The sequence below is a fragment of the Nyctereutes procyonoides genome, unplaced genomic scaffold (genome assembly GCF_905146905.1).
Source record: "Nyctereutes procyonoides isolate TBG_1078 unplaced genomic scaffold, NYPRO_anot_genome, whole genome shotgun sequence".
In the NCBI taxonomy this organism is placed as follows: Eukaryota; Metazoa; Chordata; class Mammalia; order Carnivora; family Canidae; genus Nyctereutes; species Nyctereutes procyonoides.
Window position 1 is genome coordinate 42,018,889 of NW_026575125.1, and position 16,374 is coordinate 42,035,262.

The 16,374-nt window shown below is 48.8% G+C and overlaps 1 protein-coding gene across 2 annotated transcripts; it reads left to right on the top strand.

Moving 5' to 3' along the window:
- The first annotated feature begins 6,694 nt into the window (after positions 1 to 6,694).
- On the top strand, positions 6,695 to 13,625 carry WAS (WASP actin nucleation promoting factor). Of its 2 annotated transcripts, none has more exons than XM_055338315.1 (12): positions 6,695 to 6,856; positions 7,176 to 7,316; positions 8,370 to 8,456; positions 8,552 to 8,654; positions 8,768 to 8,809; positions 8,902 to 8,955; positions 9,607 to 9,781; positions 10,796 to 10,838; positions 11,041 to 11,194; positions 11,390 to 11,802; positions 12,067 to 12,181; positions 13,339 to 13,625. In XM_055338315.1, exons 1-12 carry the CDS (start codon positions 6,725 to 6,727, stop codon positions 13,392 to 13,394), a joined length of 1,515 nt encoding a protein of 504 aa, XP_055194290.1. In that variant the 5' UTR covers positions 6,695 to 6,724; the 3' UTR covers positions 13,395 to 13,625. The 2 variants fall into 2 exon arrangements, with proteins under 2 accessions (XP_055194290.1, XP_055194289.1); XM_055338314.1 differs by having other exon boundaries at positions 6,705 to 6,856; positions 11,546 to 11,802.
- The last annotated feature ends 2,749 nt before the right edge of the window (positions 13,626 to 16,374 follow it).

A 16,374-nucleotide genomic window follows, 5' to 3' on the forward strand; every position in this document is an offset into this window, starting at 1 on the left:
CTCCACGCCCGCTGTGGTCCATTCCAGGCTGCACCGTTAACACTCATAGGGGTTTACACGGTCAAGGATGTGGGCTGCCCTTGGGACACACAGACCGGGAAGTGGATACTCCCGGTTTTGGACCCGCAGGGGGGTCATACACACTCGTGTGTGCGCAATTCTGGTGTCACAGACACTGCGGTGCAGGGAGGTAGTGAGCACCTATCTAGGGAGAGAGTTGGTGAATTTGAGGGTGTGGGCAGTGGAGGGACTAGGACTAGAAGGGGACCTTTGGCTTCGCGGCTGGTCCGAGGTTAGCAGCCACAAACCCAGAAGGGTAGGGGAGGGCTGTTTTCCTGTGCAGGTTGGAGAGCAGGGCAGGAAACAAGTGGTGGGTGGTACGTCCAAGATTGGCAGGGAGGGCTCCAGGACCGTGTCAGGGTCCTGGAGGAGTCCGGCTGGGGCCCACGGAATGGATCTCAGATGGTCTTTGCAGCGAGGGAGAGTAGAGAAAGGGCAGCGGAAGATGGTCAGGTGTTCTGGGTCTCTGACCATCCACCAAGGGCTGTGGGACCTGAAAGTGCTATGGAGGAGGGTGAGGAGAGGATTGGGGCGAGGGTGGGAGAATGCTAGGCTGAGGGTTGATAGTTCATTCATCCAATAGCTGAACTCAGCTATTTCAGATAAAACAACAATAATGCATAATTATAACGTCCTAATCACTTTGCATGAATTATCTCATTTAGTCTTCCCAATAATCTCAACTGCTATTCTTTTCACTTTATGGATGAGCGAGGTGAAGCACTGAGAGGTTCCCAGACCTTTAAACAGTTCCTAAGTGGGGTCACCTGGGTGGCTGAGTAGGTTAAGCGTCTGCTTTCAGCTCAGGTCATGATCCCAGAGTCCTGGGATCCCACCCCATGTGGTACTCTCTGCTCTGGGGAGTCTGCTTCTCCCTTTCCCTCTGCTCCTCCCTGCCCTACTTGTTCTCTCAATCTCTGTCTCTCTGTCTCTGTCTCTCTCATAAATAAAATCTAAAAACAAAGAAAAACAGCTCGTAAGTGGCACAGCCAGAGCCAGGCTGTGGGGTTCTAGAACCTATGGTTCTAACCGCATTTTTTCTTTCTTATTAAAGTAAACTCTACGCCCAACATGGGGCTTGAACTCATGACCCTGAGGTCAAAAGTCACATGCTCTACCCACTGAGCCAGCCAGGGGCCCCACCACTGAACCATTCTTATCTTTCCAGGTGTCTCTGCTTTTCTGTGCACCCCCATCCTCATTCCACCCCCACCAGAACTAGAAATCAGCCCCTCTCCTTATGACCCCTAAAAAAGCACTCTTGCCCATAGCATCCATGAACAGTTTGGACACCTCTGTGGGAGAGGCTGGTCCCTGCACTGAGTTTTCTTCCCCCTTTCCCCTGAAGAGCAGGCAGGGGAGCCGTGTGGAAAGAGGGCAGTAAATCACAGCACAGATAACTTGACTATATGATGATTATTCCACAAAGAGTGATTGAACTGCATGCAGGGCCTTGTGCCAGGATGGTGGGCATAAGGCAATGAACAAGGTAAAGAAGAGTCATGTTCCTTCCTGCCCTGGGGGTGTATTTATGGAATTCCTGGTTGGTAGACTTTGGTTGTCACAATGATGGGGGTGCGTGGGCATTGAATGGGAGGGGGCCTGGGGGGACAGCCCCATACTACTGAGTCTTATAATGTGTCTGAATGTCATTCCAGGATGGTCAAAGGATTGGGTCGGAGGGTTGGGAACTGCTGTTTCCTTAGGCCTGACCCTAGGAAGGACCCCTTACCCTCAGTCAGAGGCACAGAGGACCACGGGAGATAGGGACGTAAGGGGAGGAGAAAGATGGCGTGGCAAAGGAAATTTTGCCATCTTGGCCTCAGTTTGGTCTTAGAGGACAACAGTAGGAACCTTACCTGTGCCTACATCTCCTCCAGGGACTCAGTTGTGTGGTAGGGCCAAAGCATGGAAGACACCCCCATTTCTCATCACTGGCTGTGTCTTATTTCCTACTCAGGGCTTGAGGTGTGGCAGCCAGGATCTTGTAGGCAATATCCTTTCAGAATAAAGCAAAATAAGCACAGGATATAAACAGGAAATGGTTCTCCATCTGGTAACCCTGGTGGGGAGTGCAGTGGCAGGAGGAGGTGGCAGAGGGACATCAGGATGGTCTAAGTTATTGGGTATATCTTGGTTCTTGGGGGTTTCTGGGGATTTGCTGGCTTACTAAGAAATTTTTTTAAAAGATTTTATTTATTTATTCATGAGAGACAGGCAGAGAGGGAGGGGGAGGGAGACAGAGACACAGGCAGAGGGAGAAGCAGGCTCCATGGAGGGACCCTGATGCAGGACTCGATTCTGGGGACTCCAGGATCACGCCCTGGGCCAAAGGCAGGTGCTAAACGACTGAGCCACCCAGGGATCCCCCTAAGAAGTAAACTTGAACTGCTGCTCCTGGCTGTGGTAGACTGACTCATATTGGACCCACCCTCCTGCTGAGAACCATAGAAGCTAAATTAAGATTTTTGTTCTTTCTTTTAAGATTTTATTTATTTATTCGAGAGAGAGAAAGGCAAAGACACAGGTAGAGGGAGAAGAAAGCTCCATGCAGGGAGCCTGATGTGGGACTTGATCCCGGGTCTCCAGGATCACGCCCTGGGCCAAAGGAGGCACTAAACCACTGAGCCACCAGGGCTGCCTTGTTCTTGTTTTTAAATCTCTGTGAAGGTCCTGGAGAGCAAATTACCTTTGAGGTTACCTCATCAGCAAATACTGTCATCCAGTGCAGAAAAGCAAGAATCAATGGGGCTGCATAAAAGTGAAATAAGCTAGCTCCCAAGTATTTATGCAGGTCAACAAAGTGATTCAAGAATCTGGATAATAGGGCAGCCCCGGTGGCCCAGCGGTTTAGTGCCACCTTCAGCCTGGGGCGTGATCCTGGAGTCCTGGGATCAAGTCCCACATCAGGCTCCCTGCGTGGAGCCTGCTTCTCCCTCTGCCTGTGTCTCTGCTTCTCTCTCTGTGTGTCTGTCATGAATAAATAAATAAAATCTTGGAAAAAAAAGAATCTGGATAATATGAAAAATGATTACAAAATCACTGTATTCCAGGGTGGGGAAACTCATTCCGTTAGGGACTAAAACAACAAAACCCTACTTTAGGTTTTTTTTTTTTTTAGGTTTTTTTACTTAGAGAAAAATATAAATTTTAAAGCTGTCTGCTACTTAGAAGAACAGGAAATATATAACTTTTTTAAAGATTTTATTTATTTATTTGAGAGAGAGAACATGAGCAGGGGGAGGGACAGAGGGAAAGGAAAAGCAGACCCCCAGCTGAGCGGGGAGCCCAATCTGGGGCTCCATCCCAAGACCCTGAGATCATGACCTTAGCTGAAGGCAGATACTTAACTGACTGAGCCACCCAGGCACCCTTTGTATTTTTTATTTTTTTAAAAGATTTTATTTATTCATTCATGAGAGACACAGAGAAGCAGAGACAGAGGGAGAAGCAGGCTCCACGCAGGGAGACAGACGTGGGACTCGATCCCTGGACCCCAGGATCATGACCTGGGCTGAAGGCAGGCGCCAAACACCCAGCCACCCAGGAGTCCCAGGAACCCTTTTTTTTTAAATTTTTTAAATTTATTTATGATAGTCACAGAGAGAAAGAGAGAGAGAGGCAGAGACACAGGCAGAGGGAGAAGCAGGCTCCATGCACCGGGAGCCCGATGTGGGATTCGATCCCGGGTCTCCAGGATCACGCCCTGGGCCAAAGGCAGGCACCAAACCGCTGCGCCACCCAGGGATCCCCCCAGGAACCCTTTTTAAAAGAGATTTCTTTATTTATTTGAGGGGAGGGCAGAGGGAGAGAGAAACTTAAGCAGACCTTCCACTGAGCTAGAAGCCACTCAATTCCATGACCGTAAGATCATGAACTGAAACAAGAGTCAGATGCTCAACTGAGGTGCCCTGGAAATATAGAACTTTTAATTGTTAATTTAAAAAACAACTAGTGAGGCCTCTGGGTGGCTTAGCCAGTTATGTGTCTGCCTTTGGCTCAGGTCATGGAATGGAGCTCTGCAAGGGGCTCTCCTGCTCAGCGGGGTGTCTGCTCCTCCCTCTCCTTCTGCCCCTTCCCCACTGCTCCTGTTCTCTCTCACTCATTCTCTCCCTCAAATAAATAAATAAAATATTTTAAAAAATAAATAGCCAGCAAATGTAGCAAAGGCTTAAGGCCCACTGGTATAGACTTAAGGGAGACAGATCTAGGGGCAGAGAAAGAAGGAGGAGGAAGGTGGAGAACAAAAGACACAGAAGGAGCAGAAGAATTTTCTCTCTACCCCCATGTGGCACATGACAGATTAGGAATCATTTGTCATTTATTTGGCCTCAGCACCACCATTTACGAGCTGGGTGATCTTGGGCAAGTTAGCTAATTTCTCTGGGCCTCAGGTTCCCTATCAGTAAAATGGGGATAAGAGTAGTACTTACCTCATGGGGTCACCTGTGAATATGAAATGAGTTAATAAACAAAAAGCCCTTAGAAAAAGCTCAGAAAACACTGAATCAAATTAGACACTAAGCCCTCATTGATGCCTTCAGTAAACATTTATTGAGTGTCTAGTTTGTGCCAGATACCGGAGATAGGCTTTGCACTTGGCAAGAGCACAATGAGCAGTATTAAAATGAATGCAATGGCTTTTTAAGGAATAAAGCAGGGTCTTGCCCCAAGAACAGGCTGGAAGGCACTCCAGGCTTGGAGGTACAAAATTGCCTGGTGAATTGTGGGTGCCAAAAGGTAAATTGTGAGGAGGGGAAGGGAGGGGAGGGGAGGGGAGGGGAGGGAATTGCCACACCAGAAGGGAGCTTCAAGCCAGGTTTCCTGGCAGGACTGTGGGTGCCATCTTTCTAAGTGCTGTTTCCCTTCAGGTACCCAGAAATGTCAGTCACACCCCAGGGAGATGTTAGCTCCCTTGGACTGCTGTATGAAGCCGAGAGCTTCATGTCTGCAAACGGTAAAGCAACTGAGGCCTAGGGAGGTATGAGGACTGAGCTAGCATCCATTTGGGGGAACAATCTGGAATGATCTGGTCATTCTGGAGATGGGCAAACCCTATAGGTCCCCCAATTCCCCTCCCAAGTGTATGTGTGCGCCCACGTGGATCAGGAGATGTGTACAGGAGTACACACAGCAGTGTAGCTCCTCACAGCGAAAGCCAAAAATGGCCTAAATATCTGTTAACAGGAGAATATGAATAAACAGATCATACAGTCAAACAAAAGAATATCGTGTAGCAGCGAAAAGGAGTGGCCACTGTTATAGGCAGATCCAGATTTTACCAGAGAGAAGGCCTTGGAGCCCAGTAATGGGAAGTGTGCACTCTGGACCCAGCCTACCTGGTGTGGGATCCATCGGGCCCCATCACTTGTTAACTGAGAGCTACTGGGAAAATCAGTGTGCCTCTGTTTCCTTGTTTCCCACTATCAAATGGACATGGTAAGAGTGTATGTCCCATAGGCTGTTAGGGGGATTTAGATGGGTCAGTATTTACAGAGGTCAGAACCCTGTCTGGCACACACGTTCAGTAGGTACACGAATGTTGGATCAAAGTAGGATGTTGCATGGGAAAAAAGCAAGACTCTAGAGATTACAGATTTTTAAAAGTTCAAAAGCAATGAGGATTAAACAAGACGTTGCCAAGGTGTACATATATGCTATCAAGGGATGATAAACAGAAAGTGATCTGGGAACTACTGGGAGGCAGGGGTGAGGGATGGGGAAGTGAGCTGGGTATACGTGCATTGTTGGGAGTCTCAGGAGAGGGGTGGGATCCCAGGCACTCACAGTGTCATTAGAGGAAAAGCTTGCTTTCTTTTTCTTTCTTTCTTTCTTTCTTTCTTTCTTTCTTTCTTTCTTTCTTTCTTTTTTCCTTTCTTTTCTTTCTTTTCTTCTTTCTTTCTTTCTTTCTTTCTTTCTTTCTTTCTTTCTTTCTTTCTTTCTTTCTTTCTTTCTTTCTTTTTCTTTCCTTTCTTTCTTTTCTGAAAGAGAGAGTGCGAGCCCGATGAGTGATGAGTGATGAGTGAGGGAAGAGCACAAGAGCAGAGGGAGGGAGAAAGGAAGAAACAGACTACCCGCTGAGCAAGGAATCCGACTGGAGGGGTGGGGGTGGTGGGCTCATCTCAGGATGCTGGGATCATGACTTGAGGTGAAGGCAGACGCTTAACCAGCTGAGCCACTCAGGCACCCCAGAGGAAAAGTTTTAACACTGTAACCCTTCAGCATGAGGGGCCTTGGGCTTCAGGCCCAGACCAACTGGATGCTTTGGGGAAGAATGAGACCCCCCACCCCGCTGATTGCTCCCTGCCATGGTGTCCTCAGGCAGAAGTACAGCAGAGGCCTACGTCTTGCTTGCAGCTAATCAGAGGGAGGAGGATCTGAGCCAGTCAGAGGGAGATGGGCCTCAGGGAGTAAAAAGAGGAGGACATGAGCTGGTCCAAAAGATGGGTCTTGACTAGTCAAATGGAGCAGGGCCCCATTCTGAAGGAGGAGGGTCCAAGCCTGTCCGAGGGAGGGAGGAGGCAACTGGGCCCACCCAGGGGCCCCTAGAGGACTTGTTTCCCTTGTGGTTTTTTGTACTTCCTGTTCCCCTGCACACTGCGGAAGTTCCTCTTCTTACCCTGCACCCAGAGCCTAGCCGGAGAGGACAAGGGCAGGAGGCACCATGAGTGGGGGCCCTGTGGGAGGCAGGTCTGGTGGTCGCGGAGGACCAGGGGTTCAGCAGAACATACCCTCCACACTCCTCCAGGACCACGAGAACCAGCGACTCTTCGAGATGCTGGGTCGGAAATGCTGGGTGAGCTGGAGAATCTCCTGGCCTTCCCTGTCTCCCTCCTTTTCCTCCTCTTCCTCTCCTCCTCTTCTGACTCCTCATCTTCCCCATCCTTCTTCTGTCCTTCTCTCTTCCTCTCCCCCTCTTCCTTCTCTTCTCCATCACCTCCTCTCTGAAAATCCACTTACCCCCATTCACCAGTCCCAGGAAGATCTTGATTTTAGTATCTGTCTGCTTTCCCTCTGGCTGTGGCTCTTCCTTTGGAATCAGGACAGCCATGGAGAAGGAAGAACTGGACCCTCTGGCTGACCAGATTCCACTGAGCCCTGCTCTTCCCTCCCAGACACTGGCCACCGCTGTTGTTCAGCTGTACCTGGCACTGCCTCCTGGAGCTGAGCACTGGACCAAGGAGCATTGTGGGGCTGTGTGCTTCGTGAAGGATAACCCCCAGAAGTCCTATTTCATCCGTCTTTATGGCCTTCAGGTGACCCCCGTCCCCCCACTGGACATGCAAACCAGTGTTCAACCCGCAAACCCAGATCTGTGTCCATAGCCCAAGGCCTTAGAGAGATCAGTGAACCCCTGAGTCCCAGGACCAAAGATTTCATCCAGATGTCAAACTGTGGTTTGGCTTTCTTTCTTTTTTTTTTTTTTAAAGATTTTATTTGTTTATTCATGAGAGACACACAGAGAGAGGCAGAGACATAGTAAGAGGGAGGAGAAGCAGGCTCCATGCAGGGAGCCCGATGCAGGACTTGATCCCGCGACTCTGGGACCACGCCCTGAGTCAAAGGCAGATGCTCAACCTCTAAGCCACCCAGGCATCCCTGGTTTGGCTTTCTTTGTCTTTGATGACTGACCCTTGTCAAGATCCATAACCCCCCCCCCACAAAAAATATTAGTATAGTTCCTAAATCTAGTCTGTTTCATTAACTAAAAAAAAAAAAATGTGCACTGTATTTTTACCTGAACCTCAAATCTGTTCTAAACTCCGCATTTTGGGTCCCAGAAATCCCCCATCAAAACTCCTGGACACTAAAGGTTTGCCTAGCTCCTAAGCCATAGTTCTGCTTCACAAACATCAAACTGTATATCCCTTGACTGAATTCTCCACCCCTCAACTTTCAAGTCTGTATGTCTGAATCTCAAATCTCAACCCCAACTCCCAGTACTGGAGCCCCACCTGCCCAAATGAAGGCCCCATAAAGAAAAGATGTAAGATGGAGTCTATGTATGGTCTCAGTTTCCTAGGATTGGAGTCCTAGATCCTCACATTCGAGCCTAAGTCCCACATCTTGGGCTCTGAACCCCAAATACAAATCTCTCACTGCAATATCTAAGCCCTATACCCCTAAGTCCTAAGTACCCCAACCCTCCACATCTGACATATGGATTCCCAACTCTCTGCTGATAAGCTGGAAATCTCCAATCTGATCCCGGTGCCCCAAATTAGGCCACCATTCTCCTTGTCCAGATACAGAGGCCTGCCACCCAGGGCATGCCTCAGTACCAGTGTGCTTCCCCCCAAATTTTCCAGGCTGGCCGGCTGCTCTGGGAACAGGAGCTGTACTCACAGTTGGTCTATTCCACTCCTACCCCCTTCTTCCACACCTTTGCTGGAGATGTGAGTGATGACTCAACCGTTGGGCCTCAGTTGGGGTGTGGGGATGAAATGGGTAAGGGGAGGCTGGAAGGCTACTGAGCCCAAGATGTGTATAGGACTGCCAAGCAGGGCTGAACTTTGCAGACGAGGGCGAGGCCCAGGCCTTCCGAGCCCTGGTGCAGGAGAAGATACAAAAAAGGAATCAGAGGCAAAGTGGAGGTGAGGAGGCCTTGGGGGAAGAAAGGAAGTGGGGCAGAAGGGTATGCAAGAGAAGCGAGCTGGAAAAGCCCCTCTTGATGGTTCTGGTTCTCAGTCCACCTGTCTCTCCACAGACAGACGCCAGCTACCCTCACCCCCAGCACCAGTCAGTGAAGGTGAGTCCTCAAGTTCAAGGAGGATAAGAAGGGGCTGGTCCGGGAACCTGTGGCAGAGTTGTAATAGTTCTCTACCCATTCCATCTTTCCAGAGAGAAGAGGAGGGCCCCCACCCTTGCCCCCACACCCAGCCGGAGACCAAGGGGGTGAGTGCTGATTCTTCCCTGTGTCTCTGGGTGGACAGATGGATGGGGGAGTAATGAATAGATGGGTGGAGATGGGCGAGTAGTTGGGTGAGTTGGGTGAGTGCAGAGATAAGTGGGCAAATGGATGGGTGGGTGGGTGGATGGATAGATGGGTGGAGGATGAATTGATGGGAAGATGGAAACATAGATGTATAGATGTATAGGTGAGTGTACAGATGTATAGGTGAATGAGTATGTGGATATATGGATGGAAGGATGGATGGATGGATGGATGGATGGATGGATGATTGACTAAATTAATGAGTGACTGAACAGCAAATAAATGAATAAGTGATGTAACATTTCAATCAGTGAAGAAAGCAATGACTGAATAATTTAACAAATTTTGGTCAATGAGCCAGAATTAATGAATCAATACTTAAGTGATAAGCAGGAGTCAATGAATAAATAAATGAATTGGTGAAGGTAAGACTGGTTTGTGGGACCCACTCATCCACTTCTCCATAAACCCTAATTGGACCCCTCATCTACTCCCTCCATGACCATCAAACATACATGCAGATTCCCCCAACACTCTTCCTGTCTTCTGCCCCTACGCTTTGGTTGGTAGGTAAGTAGGTCAATGGCTCAATCACCCTATTATCCCCACAGGCCCAGCAACTGGCCCACTGTCCCTGGGGCTAGTAACAGTGGACATCCAGAACCCGGACATCACGAGTTCACGGTACCGTGGGCTCCCAGCACTTGGGCCTGGCCCAGCTGATAAGAAACGCTCAGGGAAGAAGAAGATCAGCAAGGCTGATATTGGGGCACCTAGTGGATTCAAGTGAGAACCTCTCCCCACTAGTCCCACAGGTCCCTGTTGGGGGGGCAGATGAAAAGTTGGACAGGAAGAGAGCTGGGTGGATGGAAGGTTGGGCAGATGGATGGGTGAGTGGGTAGGCAGATGAGTGGAGAGTTGGGTAGGTGCAAGGCCAGGCCTAGGGAAAGGCAAGTGAGGTTCCAAGGTTGCAAAATGTACAGAGGCAGTTACTCTAAGGGTCCCACAACTGCAATTCATGCCTCTGAGAGTAAGGACCTCCTTAAATTTTGCACCTTAGTCACCTCACTTGGTTCACCTTGGTCCTGCCCTGTGTGGGCTGCCCTGTGTGGGCTGGTCCTGCCCTGTGTGGGTTGGTGGGTGAGTGAATGGGTGGGTAGATAGATAAATGGTTGGATGAATGAATGAATGAATGAGTCGGTTGGGGAATGAATGGATAGGTGGTTGGATAGATGGGTAAATGGGAAGTAGGTGGATAGATGGATGGGTGAGTGGATGAGTATGTGGACAGACGAATGGATATCTGGTTGATTCACAGAGAAGGTGGATGGGGATGGATAGGTGGCCAGATATGTGGATGAATGGACAGTTCAGTGGATAAATAGAAGTGTGGTTGAATGGGTAGACAAAAGAGTGGATGGATTGAAAGACGGGCACATGAGTGGATGGACAAAGGTGTGTGAAGACAGATTGGCAGACAACTGGGTAAACAAATATATGTGGGCAGATGAGTGGAAAAACAAATATACAATAGACTGGTGGTCTGACAGGTGAATGCAAATGGCTAGGTGGACAAATGGATGGGTTGATGGATAGTAGTAAAAGGGATGGATGGATAGATGTGCACTACAAGCTATGAACTGTTCTCATTCAGTCACTCATTCATTCATTCACTTATGACTCATCCATTAATTCTGGCCTTTCCGAGTCCCTCTGGGCAGGGGAGGGCAAGAGGGCTTCACTAGAAAAGGAGGGAAGGAAGGGCAGTGGGGCTTCACTGGGATCTCCTCACCTCCCCAGACATGTCAGCCACGTGGGGTGGGACCCCCAGAATGGATTTGACGTGAGTAATTCCAAAGACCCCTTGACCTGCTTAAATACCCACCTACCCATCCAAAGTCCCCTGGCTCAGACCTACCCACAGACCCCACCCTTTCTACACTCCTCTCAGGTCTCCCTCTGAGATGGACCCAGTGATAATCGGTGCCCCTCCCCTATCCACCTTATTCCCCCACTCCTGCCCTGGCCTTTCTCCTCCTGGGCAGGTAAACAACCTGGACCCGGATCTGCGGAGACTGTTCTCCAGGGCAGGAATCAGTGAGGCCCAGCTCACAGATGCCGAGACCTCTAAACTTATCTATGACTTCATTGAGGACCAGGGTGGGCTGGAGGCTGTGCGGCAAGAGATGAGGCGCCAGGGTGAGCACCCCCCCCCATCTTCTCCAGCCCTAGTAGCTGGTTTCTAAGAGATACACTGCTAGTCATTCAGTTCTTTTGGAAACGCTTATAGTGCTTGAATCAGGAGTTGGTCAGTTGGGGTGCCATTTTACAAATGAGCAAAACTGAGGCTCTGAAGATAATTATAACAATAGCTATGTTATTTTCCCCCCTCAGAGCCGCTTCCACCACCCCCACCACCATCCAGAGGAGGAAACCAGGCTCCCCGGCCCCCTACTATAGGGAGCAACAAGGGTCGTTCTGGTCCACTGCCCCCTGTTCCTTTGGGAAATGCTCCACCCCCACCAACTCCCCGGGGACCCCCACCCTCAGGCCGAGGGGGCCCTCCACCACCACCCCCGCCAGCCACTGGACGTTCTGGACCACTGCCCCCTCCACCCCCTGGAGCTGGAGGGCCTCCTGTGCCTCCACCACCACCACCACCACCACCACCACCACCACCACCCAGCTCTGGGGAGGGGCCAGTCCCTCCCCCTCCTCCTGCTCTGGGGCCTTCTGTGGGACCGACTCCTGGTGGAGGTCGGGGGGCGCTTTTGGATCAAATCCGGCAGGGAATTCAGCTTAACAAGGTGAAGACGGGCAAGATGGAGGATTGGGGATCTGGGACTTGGGTGTGCTGGGCATGTCTGGATATTAGGGGGCCAGGGCCAAACTGATGGAGGTCCCAGGCTCTTGGGTTTCAGTGATAGGGCTGGGAGGCTGGAGGGGAGAGACAGGCTGGGAACCTAGAAGGGGACTTGAGAATATGGGAGGGGAAATAATGAGGAAGGGGCAGGGAGGTGTGCTCCTATCATGGGCCCTGAGCCCTCTATGCTGGATCCTGCTTGCTCCAGACCCCTGGGGCCCCAGAGAGCTCAGCACTGCAGCCTCCACCTCAGAGCTCAGAAGGGTTGGTGGGAGCCCTGATGCACGTGATGCAGAAGAGAAGCAGAGCCATCCACTCCTCAGGTGAGAGCCTGCCCTTTGCCAGGACAGTGAGCCCAGTTCCTAGGGCTAGTGTTGGCCTAAGAACAACCCTACCGGTTACCATTAATAGTACATTTCTTTTAAAGATTTACTTATTTATTCATGAGAGACAGAGAGAGAGGCAGAGACATAGGCAGAGGGAGAAGCCGGCTCCTCACAGGGAGCCCGATGTGGGACTTGATTCCTGCCCTGATCAGGAGGCAAATGCTCAACCTCTGAGCCACCCAGGTGTCCTGTATCCATAGTAACATTAACCCCATCATGACTCTCACGTTTGTCTTCTTTGTGACAATATTAACACTGTCATTATGGAACAATAATAGAATTCACTCTTTGACAATAACATTAACATTAATGCCAAGGCATGGCCACAATATTAATATTAATCCTGTATGTCCAGTAGTGTATAACATTAGCCCATATGTGATGATATTATAAAGGACCCCACCATAGACAATAATATTAACTTGAACTCTGTGTCAATAGATGAACATTAGCTTGTAATGTGATAATAATATCATAACCAACCCAATCTATCATAATAACATTCATCCCCTAATTGTGTCAATAATATTACTATTATATGACAATTAGATGAGGGTAATGTGAACCTCAACAGATTACTGACAGTATTAACATTAATCCCAGAGTAAGCCCACAGATTAATATGAATCCATTATATGACAATATTATAACTTCCTCTTTTGACAGTGATATCAATAACCCATTATAGGTCAACAATATTAACATTAGCCTGTTATGAAACAGCACTATTGTAATGTACTCCACCTTTGTTTATAATACTTAAAATTCATCCCAGTAAATAACAAGCCTGTTAATAACATTAACCCTTGTGTGGCAGTAACCACATAGTTGGGCAGTAACCCACCTAACTACATTTCTGACAATGGTATTAACTTTGATTCCAACTTCAACCTACACCCTAACTCTCCCTCCTCTGGGTGGCCCCCTTGCTCATCCAACTGCACAGGCCCCCAGATCTGACTTCCCAGCAGGAGATCTCAGCCCCCTGCCCCAGACCCTGAGTCCTGACCTCTCAGACCCCAAGAACCTTACATCACCCAGGGCCTTTGAACCCTTCTGCCCATCCTGAGTTCCGCTTTTTCTCTCCCTCTCAGATGAAGGGGAGGACCAGGCCGGCGACGAGGATGACGACGATGAATGGGATGATTGAGTCACCTTCCGCACCTGTTCTGAGCCTCCTCCCCTCCCCTGGCAGCTGCTGCTTGCTGTCCTCCACTCCTGGCCTCCAGGCCCTCAGGTCCCGTTTCTTCCCCACCAACCCTTCCAATGCAGTTATCTCTGACTGGTCCCCAAACATTCACCCTAGCAGTAGCCAGGGCCCCTTTTTATACAGAATTTCTCAGTGCTTCTCACATAATGAGTTTTAAACCAAAATAAAATAACTGTCTTTTTGTTTCTCTAATCTCAAATTGGTTTATATTCCAAATGTGGAAATTTGGGGTCCTTTTCCCCCAAAGTGTCTTTTATTCACCTATCCCATTTCATTTATTTAGCCTTACCCGTGTACATTCACTCATTTGTTCCCTCATTTATTTCTTTGTTTCCTTCTGCCTTTCTTTCCACAAACATTTGTTGCCCAGCACTACTTTAGGGGTTGGAGCTAAACCAGTGGGAAGAAAACCTAGTGAGGCCAACATTCTATTGGAGGAGACAGATACAAAACCAGGAATCAAACAGAAACAACAGATAGTTTCAGATCATGACAAGTGCTGTGATAGGCTGAGGGGGAACAGTTTCAGATGGAACATTTAGGGAAAGCCACCCGGAGGAGGTGACAGTTGTGAAGAATCTAAAGAGAGAGGAGTCAACCAATAAACCTTTGTGGGGAGGGCATTCCAGGCAGAGGGAACAGCCTGTGCAAAGCCTTGAGGTAGGGAAAGCTTGGTGTGAGGTTGAGCATGGTGAATGATCAGGAGTTATTTATTCCTTTACTTACTTATTTAAAAAAAGTCTAATCAACACAATATTAGATCAAGAGAATACTGGATGGTCAGACTTACTCTCCATGTACACAACTCACACACCAGGATCTTGATGGGCAGGATCCCTTTCCCAATTTTAAAATTTGGTTCTGCCCAGTTCTCAGAGCAAACCAAGTCCTGACCAGTGGCAACCGAAGAGGCAAAGACTTGGTAATAAGATAGATCTGCTCTAGAACCTGGCCGAGACCCCCCACCTCTGAGCCTGTTTCTTCATTTATACAATGGGCCGGATAACAGTATGTAACTGATTCCCCCCTCCTCTTCTAGGAAATTACTCACCAGAAAAAAAGGAGCAACTCAAAACTGTCCCTGGTGTATAAAGCTATTTCCAAGGGGAGTGATTAGACGCTCTTGCACATCAGAGCCTTGGAAGAGGTATCTCCTCCTTCTCATTTCTGAAATCTGGTGGATAAGGAGATCTCAGGTATCCTAGCTTTATGGGAGGAAGAGGGGAGTGGGGGAGAAAGAGAACAGTGAGGAGGAATCTGGAGAGATCAGGCTTCATTCATCTGCAAGACCAGTGGATGAATTTCTGAAATATCAGAGGTGCAGGCTGGGGGCTAGGAGAAGCAGCAAAGGAGAGCCACGGTGAGGGTGAAGGTGTGGGAAGTGGGGGCTGACTTTGCTCCTTAAGAACTGCCCTGAAGTCACAGAAGCTGAAGAAGGAGGGAGTCTCAAGTTCCTTTTAATTCTTTCATGGTTCTTCACCTTCCACTCCACTCCCCACCCCACCTCAGCCAGGTCACCAGGGGCCAGCTGAGTCTAGGAAGGGCCTGTCAGCATCACTCACCGACCTCCCCACTCCCTGCTAGGAAACTCTAGAAATCCAGTGTGCTGGGACCCCCTCAGCAGGCTTTGTCATGGAGAAGACCTTGTATCCTACAACCCCTGAATCTTCAGGAGCACTTGCCTACCGCAGGCATGGGCTTGGCAAACCAGTACTGACCATGGGCAAGTTGCTTGACCCTTCTGGGCCTCAGTTTTCCCCATCTTTAATTTGAGACAAAAAAAATGCATACTTTGCAAGGTTGCAGAATTAAAGTGTCTGCAAAGTGCCTGGCTCCTTGAGGCGACTACAAACATTAGATGCCACTGCTGCTATTAATCTTCCTACTACTGGTTGATCCTGAGTCACCACTGATCATAAAATGCACCATTATTGTATGTATCACCAAGGAAGACCAAAAAGGTACTGCGAATTAAATTATGACTCACCAGTGCTTGGGAGATGCAGCCAGAATTCAGAGATGTTCCAGAATTAAGTGTTCCTGGATCTCTGGCTGGAGATGTTTCTTAACCTTTGTTCTGGTCCCACAGTTATGTTTGCTTGTGAAAACGCATGACACTGATCACCCATGGCCTGTGACCTCTCCTAAATGTGTGGTACACTCAAAGATGGAGTTTGCATTGAAAACAGGTCAAACCTATACAGCTTGGAATGGAGAAGACCTTATTTGGCCCCAGCACTGGGCAAGGCAATATACACAGTTGGCACTAAAGTAGTGCTGAATGAACAAATGGCTGGGATTGGGACACAGTAATAATAGGGTGGCCTCTTCCTTTTGAGGTCTCCTGGACAGATGCTAGTCCAGAAAGATTGATTTCCAGATGAGTGGGAGATACCCACCCCAAGGCCACTCATCTGACATTTTCAGATGAAGAAACTGCCTAAGGTCACACAATTTAGCAAATGCTACCATTTGAATCCAGGTAGCTAGGCTCCAAGATCCATGCCTTTACTCATTACATTATATATACTGTTTGGGGAGGACCACGGTGTGAAAATTAAGAAAGGGAAACCTTACTTAAATGGACTCAGGATGTTAGAAGGGGAGGCTGGTAGAGGAAGCCTACAGCACAATGTCTACTGCAAAAAGTTTCAGCTACACACCCAACAGAAGTATCTCAACAGGAAAGAATGTTTAATTATAGGCCCCCAACAAAGGAAAGATGTACATCCTATCTCCTTTAAGAAACTGACTACTCCTGCAACTCAGCCAATGAGAAACCATCATCAGTATGAACTCTTGCTGTTGTCCAATAGATTTTTGTTCCAAACCTCTCCCAACCTCTTCCTTCTCCATAACATAATGTTCTCCTTTGTTTATTGGACTTGCATATGGTTTTGCCATAACTTGCTTGTTCTGC